The 17393-nt window shown below is 43.4% G+C and overlaps 2 protein-coding genes across 3 annotated transcripts in view; one reads left to right on the top strand and one right to left on the bottom strand.

Annotated features, from left to right (window-relative positions):
- Positions 1 to 6983, top strand: part of veph1 (ventricular zone expressed PH domain-containing 1) — a 64427-nt gene extending 57444 nt beyond the window's left edge. For both annotated transcript variants that reach the window (XM_086035051.1, XM_086035052.1), the window contains exons 14-15: positions 2656 to 2709; positions 2795 to 6983. In XM_086035051.1, the coding sequence (XP_085891177.1) occupies positions 2656 to 2709; positions 2795 to 2977 (237 nt within the window). In that variant the 3' untranslated portion in view covers positions 2978 to 6983. The remainder of the gene's footprint in view (positions 1 to 2655; positions 2710 to 2794) is intronic.
- Positions 6984 to 7216: 233 nt separating this feature from the next.
- On the bottom strand, positions 7217 to 16168 carry ccnl1a (cyclin L1a). Its single transcript, XM_086035053.1, has 10 exons — positions 15836 to 16168; positions 15575 to 15649; positions 15164 to 15273; positions 13262 to 13382; positions 13076 to 13140; positions 10541 to 10640; positions 10107 to 10211; positions 8903 to 9156; positions 8526 to 8618; positions 7217 to 8454 (listed from the first exon to the last, which is right to left on the bottom strand). Exons 1-10 carry the CDS (start codon positions 16079 to 16081, stop codon positions 7971 to 7973), a joined length of 1653 nt encoding a protein of 550 aa, XP_085891179.1. The 5' UTR covers positions 16082 to 16168; the 3' UTR covers positions 7217 to 7970.
- Between the last annotated feature and the right edge of the window lie 1225 nt (positions 16169 to 17393).

Genomic DNA, 17393 nt, shown 5'->3' with positions numbered 1-17393 from the left:
GTTTGCGTTCGTGGCTTCTTTCTGTCATTTTCCCATCTTGTTTATTAGCGATACTTGTGCACGTTTTAAAGGGGGGAAGTCAAGACAAAACTTAATTACAAGAATAGGTTCTATACAGGTCCAACAGCCGAAACGCGGCATTCTGCTTGGTATTGCGTTTGTGGAATAGGAGATAAGTAGTAAAAGCCACCTGTTTTGAAGTCATCTCAGGGGGCGGCCATTTTGTCACTTCTGTCGACGGAAAATGACATCACGACTGCTCACAGCGACCAATCATGGCTCAGCTTCAGAAAACAGGTGAGCCGTCATTGGTCGTTACCTGAGCCCCGAGCATCTGTGATGTAATTTTCAGTCGACAGAAGTGACAAAATGGCCGCCCCACTGAGATGGCTACAAACGGGTGGATTAGCACTTATTCCACAAAAGCAATATTTATCAGAATTCCTTGTTTCAACTAGTGCGCTTGTATGGAACATATTGATGAAAAAAAATATGTTTGGGTTGACTTTAACCAGAAAAATCCACCCGTTTTGAGCCAAACCCGGGGGCGGCCATTTTGTTACTTCCGTCGACTGAAAATGACATGTGGCAACAACCAATCATGGCTCAGCTTCAGAAAACAAGTGAGCCGTCATTGGTCGTTACCTGAGCCATGAGCAACTGTGATGTCATTTTCAGTCGACAGAAGTGACAAAATGGCCGCCGCCTGAGATTGCTAAAAACAGGTGAATTTTGCTGCTTAAGTCATATTCCACAAACGCAATATTAATCAGATATCACTCGACTAGTGGGCCTGCATAAAACATATTCTGGCCGCTCAAGTATCAAAATTAAACACTTTATCCCCCAAAAATTATATAATAATACAGTGCAGTCTACCTTAACTTCAACAACAAATGACGGCGCATATACTCTGCCAGTTTCATGCAACATCTTGTGTATTTTCTTTTTCTCGTAACACCTCTTGTTGTTAAATATAACACTATTCTTCTCCAAGCGTAGAGGGAACATCCACCGCGTTCCTCACACTGCTCAGTTTTTGGTTTCCATCTCACGGCGGAATTGTCCAAAAATAGTGAAGCATTCTTGTTTTTCTTCCAAAACAGCAACGCCACTTTTGTTTTTCAGCAGCCACAAATGGGGAAGGTTTTTCATCTTTGTCTTCTGTTCTCGCGTTATGGTGTGTTGGGAAACCTATTCCCACACGGGGAATGAGATTCCACAAAATATTATTTTGTTGCTCCACTTCCATCGCCATCCATCCACATTTAGGTCCTCAGCGGCTCGAGAGCATCTCATTGGTTGCGCTTCTCAGAAGAGCTTTTTTTTTTTTTTTTTTTTTTTACGTCCCACTTTACTTTCTCATTGTTACGGCAAGAACTGCATTGATCCAGTTTGAGGATAGCTGGTAGTGATGGGAAAATGAAGCTTCAAATTTGCTTCGCGAACCAGATTTTGTCATTTTTTTGACTCCTCTCGATGGTTGGTTTAAATAAAAGCATTTAAGAAATGCCAAGTCAGCGTACGCTCAGCCCAATGTTGAACCGAGAGTGCCATCTAGACGAGTTAAAAAAAAAAAAAAAAAATACAACAACTGTTTCGTGAAGCAAATTTGAAGCTTCATATTCCCATCAATAATAGCTGGTCATAATTGTAAAATCTATTTTCATGTTCAGAAGTTCTTGTAAATATACACTAATCAACCCAAATAGTTGGTATACATGAAAAAAGCGGGATCAAAAATGTATACTCCACATGTGACTTTGAACTGCCGCATCATACTGACAACCGCTTTTAATATTTTTGCCTCTTTCCTATCGCCGAATAAAAGTAACCGCAATATTTGAAACGCGCCTTAGTATGATGCAGCGCACGACACCGCGCCTCACGCGTTCTACACCGCCGAAACAAATTGCAGCTCTGCATCCTTGCTACAACGCTTGCCGTCGGTGTCGCCGGATGGCGAGCCTCACCTCAGAAAAAAAACAAAAACGACTCACGCGTTCTGACGCGTTGTTGCACCTCAAAAACATTTTTCGCCGGTGGCATAACTGAAGCCGAGCGGCTGTGAAAATGTGCGATTTTTCCCCAGCTGCTAAGTATCGCTCGATGCCGCCTGCCATACAGCTGAGGTTGCATCGGCCTTGGACCACTCGGGTGCCGGTGGGGGCACTCTTTGAAAAGCACTGCCTTTGATTTGCGCTGCTGTACCTAATCTTGTGGCCAATGAGTAATCGTCCATGACTCACTCGGCTGTTGCATGTTCCATGAAGTCGAGACTGAATTGGTAAACAGCAACAAGACCACCAGTGTGGTAATAACAGCGCTAGTCAACAAACACATTGTCTAGTTATGTGGTTATCGCCGCATAACTTTTGGGCTTTCAAAGACAAGTCAATGCGCAATATGACCGCGTCCCCCCCCCCCACCCCCACCCCCCCGCCGACAATTATCGACACATTGTCAAAGCATTTATAGCGTCGTGTTGCACAACAACAAATTTCAACATTCAGTCTGTAAAACCGTTCAGTGTGCGGTTAAACGTACTGGAAGCAGTTCACAGATGTGACGGAAGAAATGACGAAGATGACATTTCGAGTGATGCACACAGACTTTTTTTTTTTTTTTTTTTTCTACCCCCCCCACTTCCCGCAGAAGGATGAGCTGGATGACATTCCCATTGAGCTGAACAAAGTACAAAGCGTCAAGGTAATGCCTCGGCGGACCTCTTCCCATTCCGCCAAGCGCCTCCCGTAAATCTCGTCCGGGCTGACTCGTTTGTGCCGTCCGTCAGGCGGTGGCCAGGAAGCGGCGGGATCGCGGACTCCCGCGAGCCTTCGAGATCTTCACCGACGACAAGACGTACGTGCTGAAGGCCCGGGACGAGAAGCGCGCCGAGGAGTGGCTGCAGTGCATCAACGTGGCCGTGGCGCAGGCCAGAGAGCGGGAGAACCGGGAGGCCACCACCTACCTGTGACCGCACCGCGCCGACTTCGCCCTCGCAACTCAGCTGAGCTTCGGCGGGAAAAAAAAAAAGACACCAAACGCACAGTGGGTCTCATTGACGTTGGAAATGCCGTGTTCAAGGAGAACGGTGAGAGGCAGAGGTTTTCCACTACTACGGTGCCAGTGCAAATTCATACACTTTACTTAGTGATGGACAAAGAAAAGCTTCACGAAGCACTTGTGATTATTTTGGACTCCTCTAGATGGCACTCTTGGTTGGTTTTAAGATGCAGTGGAAATGTAACAAATTTCCAGAGCACCATCTAGAGGAGTCAAAAAATGGCAAAAATGACAAAAAGTGCTTCGCGAAGCTTCGTTTTTTTCCGTCACAAACTCTGCTGGTTCATGAAACACACAAGGCCGAGGCTGCTTCCCAGTTGCACAAAAAAAAAAAAATACAATCCATTAACTGATTCACTGCCAGACATTTTCAGACCCTCTTTTACCCTAATGTTTGAAAAAAAAATTGAAAAAAATATTTTTAAAAAAGTTCCTGGGATTGAATGGCTGGACTGTGAAAAGACATATAAATACGTCAATGGCAGTGAATGGATTACCTCTCGTTGCCCGACAATGACGTACCGTGCAAAATTATGAATGCAACTTATATAAGAATGCCAGGCTTTTTGAAAACAACTCCTAATCATAAAACTGTTGTCATTGAGAATTCTTCCAGGTTGATCAAATGTAGCACAGAGAACGAACTAAAGAAAACACATCCAACCAAACAAGGAGTGCAGACCGCTTTTACGAAGCACGTTAGTCCAGATCATTTTGTTCGATCGACAAAGAGTTCTTTACCCCAATTGAGATCAAATCCAAACTTTACAATGATCAATATTACCACGCTTCACTTATTTACTGACTATGTGCAACATGTTGGATATGAGCCAAAGAATCGTTAATCGGACAAAATTCATGGTTGTAAAGTCTTGGATAGATAAAAGTCTTTTTTTTTTCTCAGAGTTTTGAAGACTACTTTGCTCAACCGTGTGTTCCTTTAGCTTATAAAAGACGCAAACATATTAAGAAACGGAGCTGATTTAAGAACACATTTTGTTCTGTTGGTTATTTTCTCGAAATAGACGATTGGCTGTAGAATCGTATTCATTTTTCATGTGACGCAGGACAACTGCGGTAGGCAACTTGAATCATCGATCACCATTTCAAATCAAACCAAGATCCTGATTGGATAGAAGCAAAGCAAACGAAAGCAGCCATGACTCGTCATTGTATCCTGCAATAATGAAAATGAACATTTGTACAAATATGTAAGGGGGGGGGGTTATTATTAACCAGCTCTTCACAAAATAAATGAAACCATTTTGAATGTATACTGTATGTATTTTTTTTTTTATTTTTATTTAACGTGATGATGACTTTACAATTTCATGAACCAATTTTAGGGGGTAACTACAAAATGAATGCAAGAAGTATGACAGGATTCTTAATCATTTAAGTCACAGGTGTCAAACTCAAGGCCCGGGGGCCAGATCTGGCCCGCCACCATTTTATGTGGCCCGCCAAAGCAAATTATGTGCGTTGACTTCATGTTTCTTGCTGAAATACCAAAATTGCAAATTGCCTTCGCTTTTAAAAATGTTAAGGTATTGCAAACATTTTTCTTACCTGTTCCCCTTTTAAAATAAATGTAATATTATTTTAAAAAAAAAACATTTTTATTGGCCTCTGATTTCCAAACTAGCTATTCATCGATTATGCATTTATTTGAGGTCACAATCATAACGGCCCTCTGGAAGGAAATGATGTGGCCCGGGACAAAAATGAGTTTGACGCCCCTGATCTAAGTGCTGAATGAGCCAAGTTCAAAACGGAGCAGGCCTTAACGTGGCCGAATTTGCCCACCCTTGGTGTACGCGAGACCCCACATTTGGCCCGTTTGAGTGTCCTATTTCATTTCACATTCTTGGAAGGAAAAACTATTATTTGCAAATGTCAAAATACGCCGTCAGTGTGTGAGCGTGATTGTACGGACATTTTTGATATCATCTTCTGCTTGCTATTTGTTTCAAAGAGAGCGGCTCACATTCCTTTTGCACAAATAGTCATCTATTTTATAAATTCCCATGAGGGTCAGACCAGTGGTCAAGTTGCTTTTCTTTCGCAATCGCTGTCTGGTGTGGGATATTTTTTTTGGGGGGGGGGAGGGGTCCCAAAGCTGAAATTGATGTTTTACGGTGGTCAAGCTGTTGCCTCATAGTAAATATTCACATTTCACATTTGTAGCACACAACCATGTGGTGTGTTGTGTTCCCCCCCCCCCCCCCCCAAGTGGTTTCCTGTCACCATCATAAAACATTGATCAAACGTATAGACTGTGTTTTACATTTTCGGTTATGTACCTAGTGGCTAGCATGTCCGCCTCGACATTTCCGAGATTCTGGGTTCGACCCTCGCCTCCCGCCTTTCTGTGTGGAGTTTGCGTGACTTCCCCCCCCCCCCACAAGATTGATTGCGCTCGACCACTTTTGGGCCATTAGACCTCGGAGGTTCCACTGCGCGTAAATATCTTCACCTGAAATCTTGGTGCAACAGCTGCAACCCCGTTAGCCGCAGACATAACATCGGCTCAAATTACCCATGTTGCACTCTGTTTCCCCGTTTCCAATCCTTCCTCGCCCCTAAAATCCAAGTCAGTGTTTAGTCAGTGCAGTGCCATCATTTTGGTGGAAACGTTACACCATTTAGATGCTATCTAAGTTCAGTGATGTGTGTGTGGAGGTGGGAGGTGGGCTCACTTCATATGTCATACACCATGGGTGAAAATGGAAAAAAAAAAAAAAAAAAAGTATGGACCGGGATTTTTGGTTCATTCATGCAGGAAAACATTTTTGTCATGTCAGACGTCGCTGATGTTGGAAAAACTCTGTTGTAGTTCATCCCAAAGGCCTCATCAAGTTCTTCCACACCAAACTCATTCAAGCGTGACTTTGTGAAACTTTACTCCCTAGTAAATAGTAGTGACGGGAAAAATGAAGCTTCAAGATGCTCCGTGAACCAGTTGTGTTTTTTGAGCCTTCTAGATGTCTCTGTTCAACTTGCCGTTTCTTAAACCCCTCTCTTTAAAACAACGGTGCCATCTAGAGGAGTCAAATGCTGGTTCATGAAGAAAATATGAAGCTTCATTTTCCCATCACTAAAAATAGATTGATCCATTTTCTAGAGAGCGGTTGTGGGCTGGGGCGTGGCGTGTTTGCCCTTATATACAGTATCTGCATATAATCTTACAAATCACACATTTTTCAAATGGCATCGGTGATGTACGGCGCACATGTTTAAAAAGGTATTTCCACACGTACAAATTGTGTACAACTGGTTTGTAGGTAAAAGGAAGTGAGTCACATGGTACACACAGACAAACCATTCAGTATATTTACGCTATCAATTTTGTGCTCAATTAACCCAACATGCATGACCGGGCATGTCCAGTTCCGGTCGTCGCCGTCCTACCTGTTTGAAGTCAGCAACTCCAACACAGGTGATTCAAAAGATAATCTCATCAGCAAGCTCTGAAGAAGCCTGATAACGATCCTGATCATTTGAATCGGGTGTGTTGGAGTAGTGAGAATTGGAAGGACAGCGGCCCTGGAAGATCGGGTTTGGATACCCCAAAATTAGAAAAAAAAAAACAAAATAAGCACAAAAACGCCACACGGGATCATACATTCGAAACCTCGAAGATCAGAACTGTGAGGCAGTCTTCCTAACCACTGTTACAGAAGTTTTTTTTCGGGTTGTCATTTTAATTTCAAATTTTTGCACTTAGTAAAATTTTTTTTTAACAGGTTTATTTTGTCTCAATCGTGTAAATAATGACTACTGAATGAACACAAATTGTCTTTCTGTTCTCCCCTTTGATTTTAATGACTGTGAACTATTTTGGATTGTATATTTTACCTGCTGCATGTCTAACGTTGCCTCTTCCTGAGTTCATCAATAAATCCTTAATGACGCAACAAAAATGTGCAGGGTTTTTCTACACGTGTCGATTGCACCCCCTAGCGAGCACTTCACTTACTGCATTTTACTGAGGCAACAAACGTAATTATGATACTGTATGGTACTGTACACTACTGGCAGATACAATTATCCACAGTGACACATTAACCGTAATCCATTTCAGATCTTACGGTGGTGGCACATGCAGTGTCTAATCATCCTGCCAGGCGCTAGCTGAAAAAACAATCAGTTCAGTGCTGTAACGCATTTATTGAATAAAAATTGGACATGAATATTTGTGTATACTAAAACCAGTGTAGCCAGTTGACAGCCCAAAAAGATTTTTAAATTAAATCTGCATTCACCTGACGTAAAGAATAATAATAATAATAATGAATAACTGGTCAACAGCAAAACTGCTCTTTGGAAATTGTAAAAACAAATGAAAAAAAAAAAAAAAAAACATGACGTAAACCTCAGACAAAAGAAAAGACCTGCCTGCAACATTCTGTGCTTTCCCGAATGCTTTTATTTGACATTTTCATCCTAGCCTATCCATCCACTGTGCAGATCGCTTTAAAAAATTAAAGCAGTGAAATTATGCCAGTGGACATCAATCCAACTTTACACTGTAAATAGATGCTTTGCTACTCAACATGTGAATCGATCGGATATCCCACTACAGCGCCTGTCCTACGACACGCGACACATGTTGCCAGTCAGGGGGTCCTCGCATGCCGTCCATGTTGAAAGCTAAATGTTAGCAGGCGTGTGACATGAGCAGGACTCGACACGCTGCCGTGTTGGCTTCTGGCAACAAAACCATTTGTCTGCCACCACTACTGTCTGAAAACAAACATTCTTTTAAACAAAGACATCTTTTGAGTCAAATGAAGGATGCGTTTGGGCAAAATCCAGAAAACAAAGCAGAAACCGTCAAACGCTGGCTCGGACATTCCTGAAATTATTTACATTTTGGAAAAGTCTTGTCGCCAATGTGAGCGTCAGCGTCGATGTCTTCCGTGTCCTGAATGTCCGCTGCCGCCGCCTCCGCCGCCGTGATGTTTGCCCTTGTGACTGTGACCGCGCTCGCGCTCCCTGTCGTACGAGCGCGACCTCTCGCCGTCCCTCCTGTCGCCGCGATGTCCGGCGCCGCGCTCGTGTTTGTGCTTCTTCGCGGACGCGTCGAAGGCGGCGGCGGCGGCGCCGCGCTCCCTGTCCCTTTCCCTCTCCCGGTCCCGCTCCCTGTCGGCCTTGAGCGGCGTGCGGGAGCGGGACCGAGAGCGTTTCCTCTTGTGGCCGCTGCCGCCGTTGTTGTTGTGGCGTCCGCCGCTCTTGGAGTCGCTGTTGCCGTGGTGGGCGGCCTTGGATTTGAGGTGGGGCAGGAGGGGCGAAGGGGGGTGCCTCCGAGGCGAGGGACTCCGGCTGTTCGACTGCGAGCGGGAGCGAGAACTGTACGTCCCCGAGCGGCTGCGCCGACTGTTGTAGCTGCAAGAGAAACGGGGAAGGTGAGCGCCATGGCGGGCCGCGGCCGACGTGGCTAATGCGTTCCAACTTACTGCCTGCGAGGCGAACGCGACCTTGAACGCGTTCGGGATCGCGAACGGCTGCCGCTCCGGCTGTTCCTCCCGATCTTCGCCTCTTTCCTCATTCTGACCCAAAGAGGGTGGAGAAAAAAAAAAAAAAAAAAGAGCGTAAAAGGGACGATTAGCTACGCTACAAATACGTTACTGATCCGTCTTTGCCAGCAACACGGAGTGACAAAGCAATTCAGCGTTCGTCACCTAGATGGCAGAAGGTACAAATAACCTGCGTATCTATCAGTTACCATTCACACATGATTATTACAATCAAGTGAGCCATAAATATTGGCTTTAATTACATCAAAATTCAAGTTAAAGCAGGACCATTCGTGCCGCACGCCAGCATTTCTTACCCGTTGTGTGGACTTTTTGTCATCTGTGCGCGGCCATCTTGCTCCTTCTTAACCGCCTTGACCGTTTGGCTGCTTGGGGACTTTTCTTCCACTTTGACCACATTTGGGGACGATGGTTTTGAGGCGGGCGAGAAGCCCCCCAGAGTGGTCAAGGCCGGGGTGCCGTCTGGATTCAGCCCTTTGGCCTTCAGCTTAGCTTCGGCCAAAGACACCTTCCGCCTGTCGACTTCCTTCTCCAGCTGCTCATAGTTGGGCTGTGGAACAAGTTACGCTGTCAGCCATTTCCGGACCACGGACTCTTTAATTGTGTCCAGGTGTCGACACTGCCACCAATATGCTCGCAAATGCGGCTAACTTTTCAAGGTGTGCCGGTAAAAATTTTATCCGGTTGTACTAGTGCGAGTTCTTGTTTAGGGGGGGGAAAAAAAAAATACAGAAAAGGTGGAAGCCCATCTTTGGTGCGTTTCAGGTTAAATCCTCCCCTTAAATAAAATAAAATAAAATATCTGAGCCTGGCTTTGTACTTTGCCACGTTAACGGCCATCTAACTTAAATCGCACTATTTGCTTTCCAAAAGACTTTTCAAGCCGGCTTCCCATTCAACTCGCAGGAAGTCGCAGGTGTTTTACGCCTGTTTTACGGTAGTCTGAAGACGAGAGGGGGGTGTAATTAGAGTGCGTTTGTGTGTGAGAGCTAATTTCCTAAATAAGTATTTGTTCTTGCACATTAAAGACTTTTGTGTTCTTCATTCCTCATTTAAAAGGTTTTTCCTCACGAGACGTCGGGTGAAACTTGCAATGTGGAAATGCCAGTATTTTGAAGTTAATGGCGCTATGCAACGTTAAAAAAACGAAAAACAAACCACTCCTATGAATTAGTTCATTTTAGGTTGTGTTTATATGTTCAATAACTCAATCAAAACTTTTGGGAACAATGAGCTTAGTTACATGCGCTATGAAGCGAACAAGTTTAAAAAAAAAAATGAAATGATCTTTCAAGTAGTTCACATAGAAAATTAGCGTTCCCATCACTGGCCGTGGTATTGTTTCCTTTTGCCTTCTTTCAAGTTATAGAAAATAATTGACCTTTGTTTTGTCAGTTGCCTCTTGTTGCTAATAAAGTTCTTTGTTACAGCAGTTGAGCACGTTTGCGGCACTGCTGTTGGCGCTTCAATGCAGGAAAATGAAAGCGTTTAACGCGTTACCTTTTTTCTTGTGTAGAGTTTGAGGGTGGTGATACAGATGTCTTTAATTTCGTCGTCACTTGCTCCGAACAGCATGTACCACTGAGGTCTGGAGGGCAGGGGGATCTGGAAGGGAGAAAATGAGAGGAATTGCTTGAAAATGCAACAGAGGGGGAGAAAAAAAAAAAAAAAAAAAAAAAAAAAAATAAACCCTCATCTGTACCCTCAGTTCAGCACATCGATAAGAAACAAAGAACCAGGTAAACGCAAAGATGCAAGAGTAGTGTGACGTTTAGTAGCTCTCTGTGGTAAACTACCAACAAAATGGAGGGGGGGGGGGGGGGCTGATTGTGGAGCATGCCACACCTATCAAACCTGAAATTCAGAACAGGAAAGCCAGAGGCAGCCAGGAATTCTCCCTCGACACCCCCAATTATTTTTTTAAATCATCTCACCTGTAGAGCTCGGGCAGCAAGGAATATGCAGGCACAGGCAATGGTCTCTGCTTGGAACCTCACAAACACGTTTGTCCTCAGGCTGTCATTCATGTAATTCCTTGAAAGACAAAGAAGAGCAAACAAAAACATAGCCTCTTCTCTAAACAAAACCATTTTGTTACTCAAAAGACGCACGTCGACTCCACAACCCAAACTATTGTGCAATACAGTGGTACCTCAAAGGGGGGGGGGGGGACACACCATGAAGCTAATTAATGGCTGCGCAAAATAAGCTTTCGATAGTCGACAATTAGGGCAAGGACTAACTTTTGATTTGCGACAATTACCGCTGCTTGTGTGTGCACGTCAAGCATCCGCACAGGCTGCGTTTTGGAGTCTTTACTGAGAAAATATCCACAGCAGACTTTGATTCAAAGTACTTCAGTGGTGCTTCAATGTGGAGTTAGGTGCCAAATTTACAGATCGCCACCGGCAGTCGCGGACGATTGATGACCAATATTGAGTCGTGTCAAGACGTTGCGCAACTTTGCTCCCACTGGCTTGCGACAACGTCCGTGTCGACGACGCAATTTGATTTGGATAGTTGACCACATTGAGGTCTTTATGCCCACTGCCAAACGACCGTCTTATTGTATTTGACCGCAAAATGTCAACAGTCAGACCACTCAATGTCTTTTACTTGAACATTTTACACATGGGGACCCCTCTGGAATAATCTTGTTGGGAAATGCTTCAAAGGTCAAATAAGAGGTACCATTGTATCACAGTAGCTGAATTAAAGCTAAAGATGCCCCGTTAGATAGGGGATGAGGTGGAACTTGTAGCGTCTGTTATGTTTAACTTTGTCCATTTCTCTCTGGGGTATCCACGGGAGCCTTTTGTCACATAACTTCCTTCTGAAGGCCTGCCAGCCTGACACGACACCCTGCCATGAGCAGATGACGACATGCCATGGGGAACATGCACACATTTAGATGTAGGAAATGTACCGGCGCCACAGTTGCCACATTCAGATTGTTCGATCTGAAGGGACAAGGAAGCAAAAATATTTAAGGTCGACATGCACAGCGGGAGGGTGGGGGGAAGCCAGCGTTGTGCAAGCTTAAGGGGACCAAAATCTTTTGTCACCCTAACTTATTATCCGACAAGACACTTGGCCACAAAACTGTGGTCTAACCATGGCTGCCTTGGTCGAGTGAATTTTCTGTGCCAAAATAAATAAATAAAAACACATTTCATTTTCCAGAGGATAAACTAAATGTGGTGACATTCAAAAATGGGATGTATATCAGGCAAGAACATGAGAAATCAATGTCATTGGGAGACAGACACAAAAAAAAAGGGTTTAAAACAAAAGTGAAGTGGTAGTCTAGTAGAAGCCAGATTGGGGGGGGGGGGGGGGGGGGGAGCAACTGAACAAACCTGAAAACCCAACCCCACAAAACTCTGATGTTTGGCCAGGCGCACCCCAAAAATAAAAAATAAAAAAAAATCTTTGCAATGTTTCTCCAATGTACATTGAATGTATGTTTTTCTCCTTTACTTAAATTATTCAGCAGGCTCAGGAGTTACGGTTCATTTAATGAGCCACAAAATACTTTCAATGGCTCAGCATTAAAAAAAAAAAAAAACGATGCCAACAAGACAACATGCCAACTCTGTTGAATTGTGACTGGTGCAGAGCAAGACGGGTCCTGGGAGGCAAAACCTGAGAACTGGATCCGCCTGCAAAACAGACATGTCTGGACAACACGTCAGTTGGGGACATGACACACTATACTGTGAAGTTTTTACCTGCTCCAAAAAGTACCTGTGCTCAATTCTTTTAAAAAAAAAAAAAACTAGAAAGCTATAAAAAAATATTGCATTAAAAGCCTTGGCACAAAGAAAAATACAAATCCTTGTAGAGAGCCAAGAGAAAATAAGACGATGTAGGCTGTTGGGAAAGGCCCGAGCGCCCCCTTCAACGAGTCTCAGCATTGGGACTGGCTGTGTGGAGAGGGGCAGCCAGCCAAAGGGGGGGGGGAGGCTTCCTGAGGTCATGTGGTTGGAGGAGGCAGAGTTCAGAGGTTCTTTATGTGACTTACCAGCACGGACTACCCTTTAATCAAAGAGTAGAGAGAAAGGACAAAGTTAAATCACGCTCCCTGACACCATCAACAAGTTACAGCAAGGCCACAGAAGGGCACACGCGGGAGAGACGTCACAGGGGTGCAATAACACAAATCGCAGCAATACGTCAACGGCGTCGAATGGGAGTAAACCTGGGCAAAAAAAACAAACAAAAAAAAAAAAAAGTTCTCGTGTGCTTAAAAAAAAAAAACAACAAGGATGCTTAAAGAGCACCGCTGAGACGTGCGGCTTTTCACCAAAACACGCTTTAATGGGCGTCCTAGGACATAATCGGGGAGGCCTTTTAAACGTTTCAAAGGTTCATCTTTAGCCCAGGTCTGTGTCTGTCTGCTGAAACTTGTCGCTGATACAAGAAAGGAAGTAGCTGAAGGTGAGATGGAAAACAAAGGGGAAACTTACCAGGCGGTCTGGACCAGCGTTTGGTTGTTTTCACACTCCAGGACTTGCAAGTACATGACAATTATCTAGACAAGGGGGGGGGGGGGGAGGAGACATTTCACAAACTGTTATCACGGAGGAATTGCTGTAAAACTAGACTCATATGTTTTGCTACGTTTAGAACTCCTGTGTCGGGTGTAACCTCACCTTGTGCGGATGCTTGACATGCACACAAAAGCCCAGTTCCTTGAGAATGCGCCGCTCAGCTTTGATGACTTGATTTTTGGTGTTTATGTAGTTCTGATCAAGAATCAATGAACTTGGAGTCCTAGTTTACAATGGAATCAAAAAAAAAAAAAAAAAAAATTGTCCCCTTCCTTTGAAAACCTCAAACCCAGCCAAAAGAAAGAACCCTTCTGTTTCAATGTACTCTTATTGCTCTTTTTCCTATTCCAACCAACTCTCAGCAGATTTGTTAACTGCATGCCTGACAGTCTGCTGGCGTTTGAGGACTCCTGTGGTTCTGTACGCTTTTAGGATCTGTAGCTGTCAACCTCAATCACAGCCTGTCACGGCATTGAAATATCATCCGTGGTCGTTGCACACAACACCTAAAACCATGCATTCTTGAAGACATCTAACATCGGAAAATCATCTCACTTAAATTAGGATGACTCTAGTTTCAAATGGGCAAAAGCACACCAAAAAAAAAAAAAAACCATTTAGGTAGGACACATTTGAAAATAACGAGATTAACAAGGCCACTGGAATGCTCGAAGGGTTAGTTCAAAAGCAAACTGAGTCACAAAACAGTACATCTGTAAACTACGTGCACGAGTGCAAGTACTAGCGATGGACAAATAAAGCTTCGTGAAGCACTTGTGATCTTTTTTTGACTCCTCTAGATGGCACTTTCAGTTTGAAGATGCAGTGGAAACGTAATCAATTTCAATTGCACTAGCGTTTATCTTTGAACCGAGAGCACCATCTAAAGGAGTCAAAAAAACAACAACAAGTGCTTCATGAAGCTTCATTTTTCCATCACTAGCAAGTACCCCTTGAGACTGTGGTAGTCCTACTTCAAGTGAAGCACAACAACAATAATAAACCTTGCCTAGGTTTAGCTGCTTCAAAATCAAAATGGATTGAAACAGATACTACACTAAAGACATTTGAAAAACTTTTTTGCTACATTTCAACAGTACAAATCTCAAATTTGGACCGCCAAACTCACGAAGAAGCTAACGATGCACACAAAACGGCAGATATGTAACCAAAGTTGCGTTAGTGCCTACACCACAAGAATTTGGCTCATGTTTGGCAACGAACAAGGTGATATTTCAACAAAAAAAAAAAAGCCGTAGATGACAGCTAGTGAATGGGCTTTTCGCGCGAATCGCACAATCAAAAATGCATGGTAAGCAGTAGTCGAAAGAGAACTACGTTACCCAGCGGAGTGCAGATTGATGGACAGATACCCAAAGCTTAAGACTGAACCACAGAAGTCTTCAAGGTGCCCAGGGGGCCAAGGACCTCCGGCCAACCTGTCATCCCCGATCCCAGTGCCCCGAGGTGGCGCAGACCACGGGCGTCTCCCACAGGAAGGGGCCTGGGCGAGGAGATAGGCCCCCTTGGATCATGGTTGTCATGCCGACTGCTTCATCTTACGTACCATTCCACATCACCCAGGCTTTGGTAAATGTAGCTGGTCGCTGTTAGTTGGTTGCAAGGGAAAAAAGAAGCCAAGTTAATGCCAAGGTCTTATAGTGCTGCCATGAACACACTTCAAATCAAAATTAAAATGCTCACACTGCCAAAGCAGTGGTGCTACGTGATATGATGCTCTTGAGATTTGGTGCGATACAAATTTAGATGGTAGTCAAAATTTAAGTGTTACATCATCAAATGTACACTTGTGAGGGGAAAACTGAAAGGTGTAAACAGTTTAAGAGTACAATGATAAACAGAAAAGCACTTTTACTGAGTTACAACAAAATCACATAACTCCTCAGGGAAATTAAGACAGACATGTTCAACAAGGAGTCGTTTTTTTATTTTTTGTTGTTTTTTTTACAAGAGGAACGTGTCATTGAAAACTCTGATACTTACTTTTTGACTCTAATCTGCCTCAGGTGATGAAAAACGTTGATGACATCTCGTATTCGCCTGGGTGCCTCTTCAATCTTGGAGGCCAAGTTAATACAAGCCATTGCAACAATCTAAATACAAGATGAAGCACAAGGTTGCAAGAAAGGGGTCGTAGAAAACTAGACAAAAACACCAGAAAAACAATCAAATACAAATACGTCACAATGGTGTTGTCGATTTTGAACAATTATCATTGATAATAGTTATTTCTTAAAGACTTTGCTGGAATTATTCTACCACTGACTAAGGAAGGATTGAGCAGCATTTATTTGAACGTGTCCAACATGGCGCCCGTCAACGTTCCACCAACGACACGCTAGCATGAGACGGCACCAGCGGCCTAGCAACTTGGCAACACACCACAGAACTTACCTCAAAACTATGCTTGACGAAGGACTTGGAGTAAAAGAAACGATGAAAAAGCACCTGCCCTGTTGCCATCGCCACCTGTTGAAAACATAGAATATATTATTTTAAGTTTTCCTTGAAAGAGTACAATGGACCGGCGCCATTTTGAGTTCACCACGCCAGCGACATAGCAGGCTAACAGCTAACAGGCCGTGGCCTATTTGCTAGCAAACTACACAACTACTCAAACACATCGTAGCTTTCGCGCGAGTTGAATCTATTAACCTGCGGCAAACGAAGAAGGATGCCCGCCGACTGAATCAGCTCACATCCCAGGATGCGAAGGTCGGTCTCGGTGTGGAGGTCGAGGCCGTCGAGCATTGACGGCGTCGGGGAGAGCCTGTCCTCGGGAATGAGAGAGTTGTCGATCGTAAGGTACACTTCGGAGTAAACTTTGTCACCAATGAGGATGCCATCGTTGTTTGTTGACGCGGTTGAAGACACCGAAAGGGGACCTGCGGCCATCTTCATTCGGGGGGGAAAAAACGACGACGGCGAACAGGCAGCTACAAGACGGAACAGGGTGCCGGACTATGAGGTGACGTCACAAAGCTGCTGGGGCGCAGACGTTGGTGTACATCCGAGACGAAAAGTAGTTTCGCAACTCTTGTATTTAAAAACGATAACTGCAAAATGTTTCACGTGTACGCACTACGCAGAGGCCAAAAATAAAATTTAACACAACAAAACGTAACTGTGTTTTTGTTGGTTAAAATAACTTTTTTGATGTGCGTTGGATTTGTGTGCGTGTGTGTGTGTGTGTACGTGTGTTTATGTTTATGAAGTGTTTTTTTGTTTGTTTGTTTTTTAAGTGTGTCTGGGTTTTTGCGTAAATGCTATTTTTGGCCGTAAGGCAGTGATGTCGAACCCAAGGTCAGAGGGGCAGATCTGGCCCCCACATCATTCTATGTGGTCCACGAAAGTTATGTGTGACTATGTGTCCATGCTAAAATACCAAAACTGCCAATTGTTTTCACTTTTAAAAAGGTTGAGAGATTGCAAGCATTTATGTTACTAATTCCCCTTTTTAAATTAATGTAATAAACAGTTTTACTGACCTCTTATTTCAAAACTAGTATTTAATCAGTTTGTTGCGTATAATTTGAGGGGATTGGTGTTCACAGTCATAACAGCCCTCCAAAGCTAACCATAACTATGATGTGGCCCGTGACAAAAATGCGTTTGACACCCCAACCCAATGAAGACTGTTGATACAATAAATACAAATTTATTTACAAACCTATGCTCTGACAGCATATGGAAAACTATAAGGTGGTATAGATATACACATATATTCCCATGCTGCAGCTTTCACTGCAAACTAAGAATTAGGGCTGCACAAAAAAAAAATGACATTGCGATTTTCGGGGGGTTTGCGAGATGTATTGCGATATTAAAAATAGAAGAATTTTCACCAGATGACTTGAACAGATTTGTTTGGGAATCATTTGTTTAACTCACCATGACATCATTGTATTCATATAATATCGTTTCATCCACACTAAGGAGGTTCATCTGTGAATGATGATTACTGTATATAAAAGGGATCACAGAGGTCATGTCTCTTTAATATAATAGATTATTTAACATCATATTTCACACTTCAATGTAAACAGCAGCAAAATATTAAAATATTTTAAACAAAAAAATAAAAAGAGCAGGTGCACTAGACCCTCGAGTCATTTCAAAAAATAGAAGAAAATAAAAAACCTCTAAAGCAGCAGCAGTGTTATAAACATATTTAAACTAAACTATAAAATATGAAAAAACAATGGGCTTGTGA

The sequence above is a fragment of the Filicampus tigris genome, chromosome 7 (assembly GCF_054856515.1).
Source record: "Filicampus tigris isolate MCC_2025a chromosome 7, RoL_Ftig_1.0, whole genome shotgun sequence".
Taxonomy (NCBI): domain Eukaryota; kingdom Metazoa; phylum Chordata; class Actinopteri; order Syngnathiformes; family Syngnathidae; genus Filicampus; species Filicampus tigris.
Note: the sequence above shows the minus strand (reverse complement) of the source record. Positions and strands in the feature narration are given on the sequence as shown.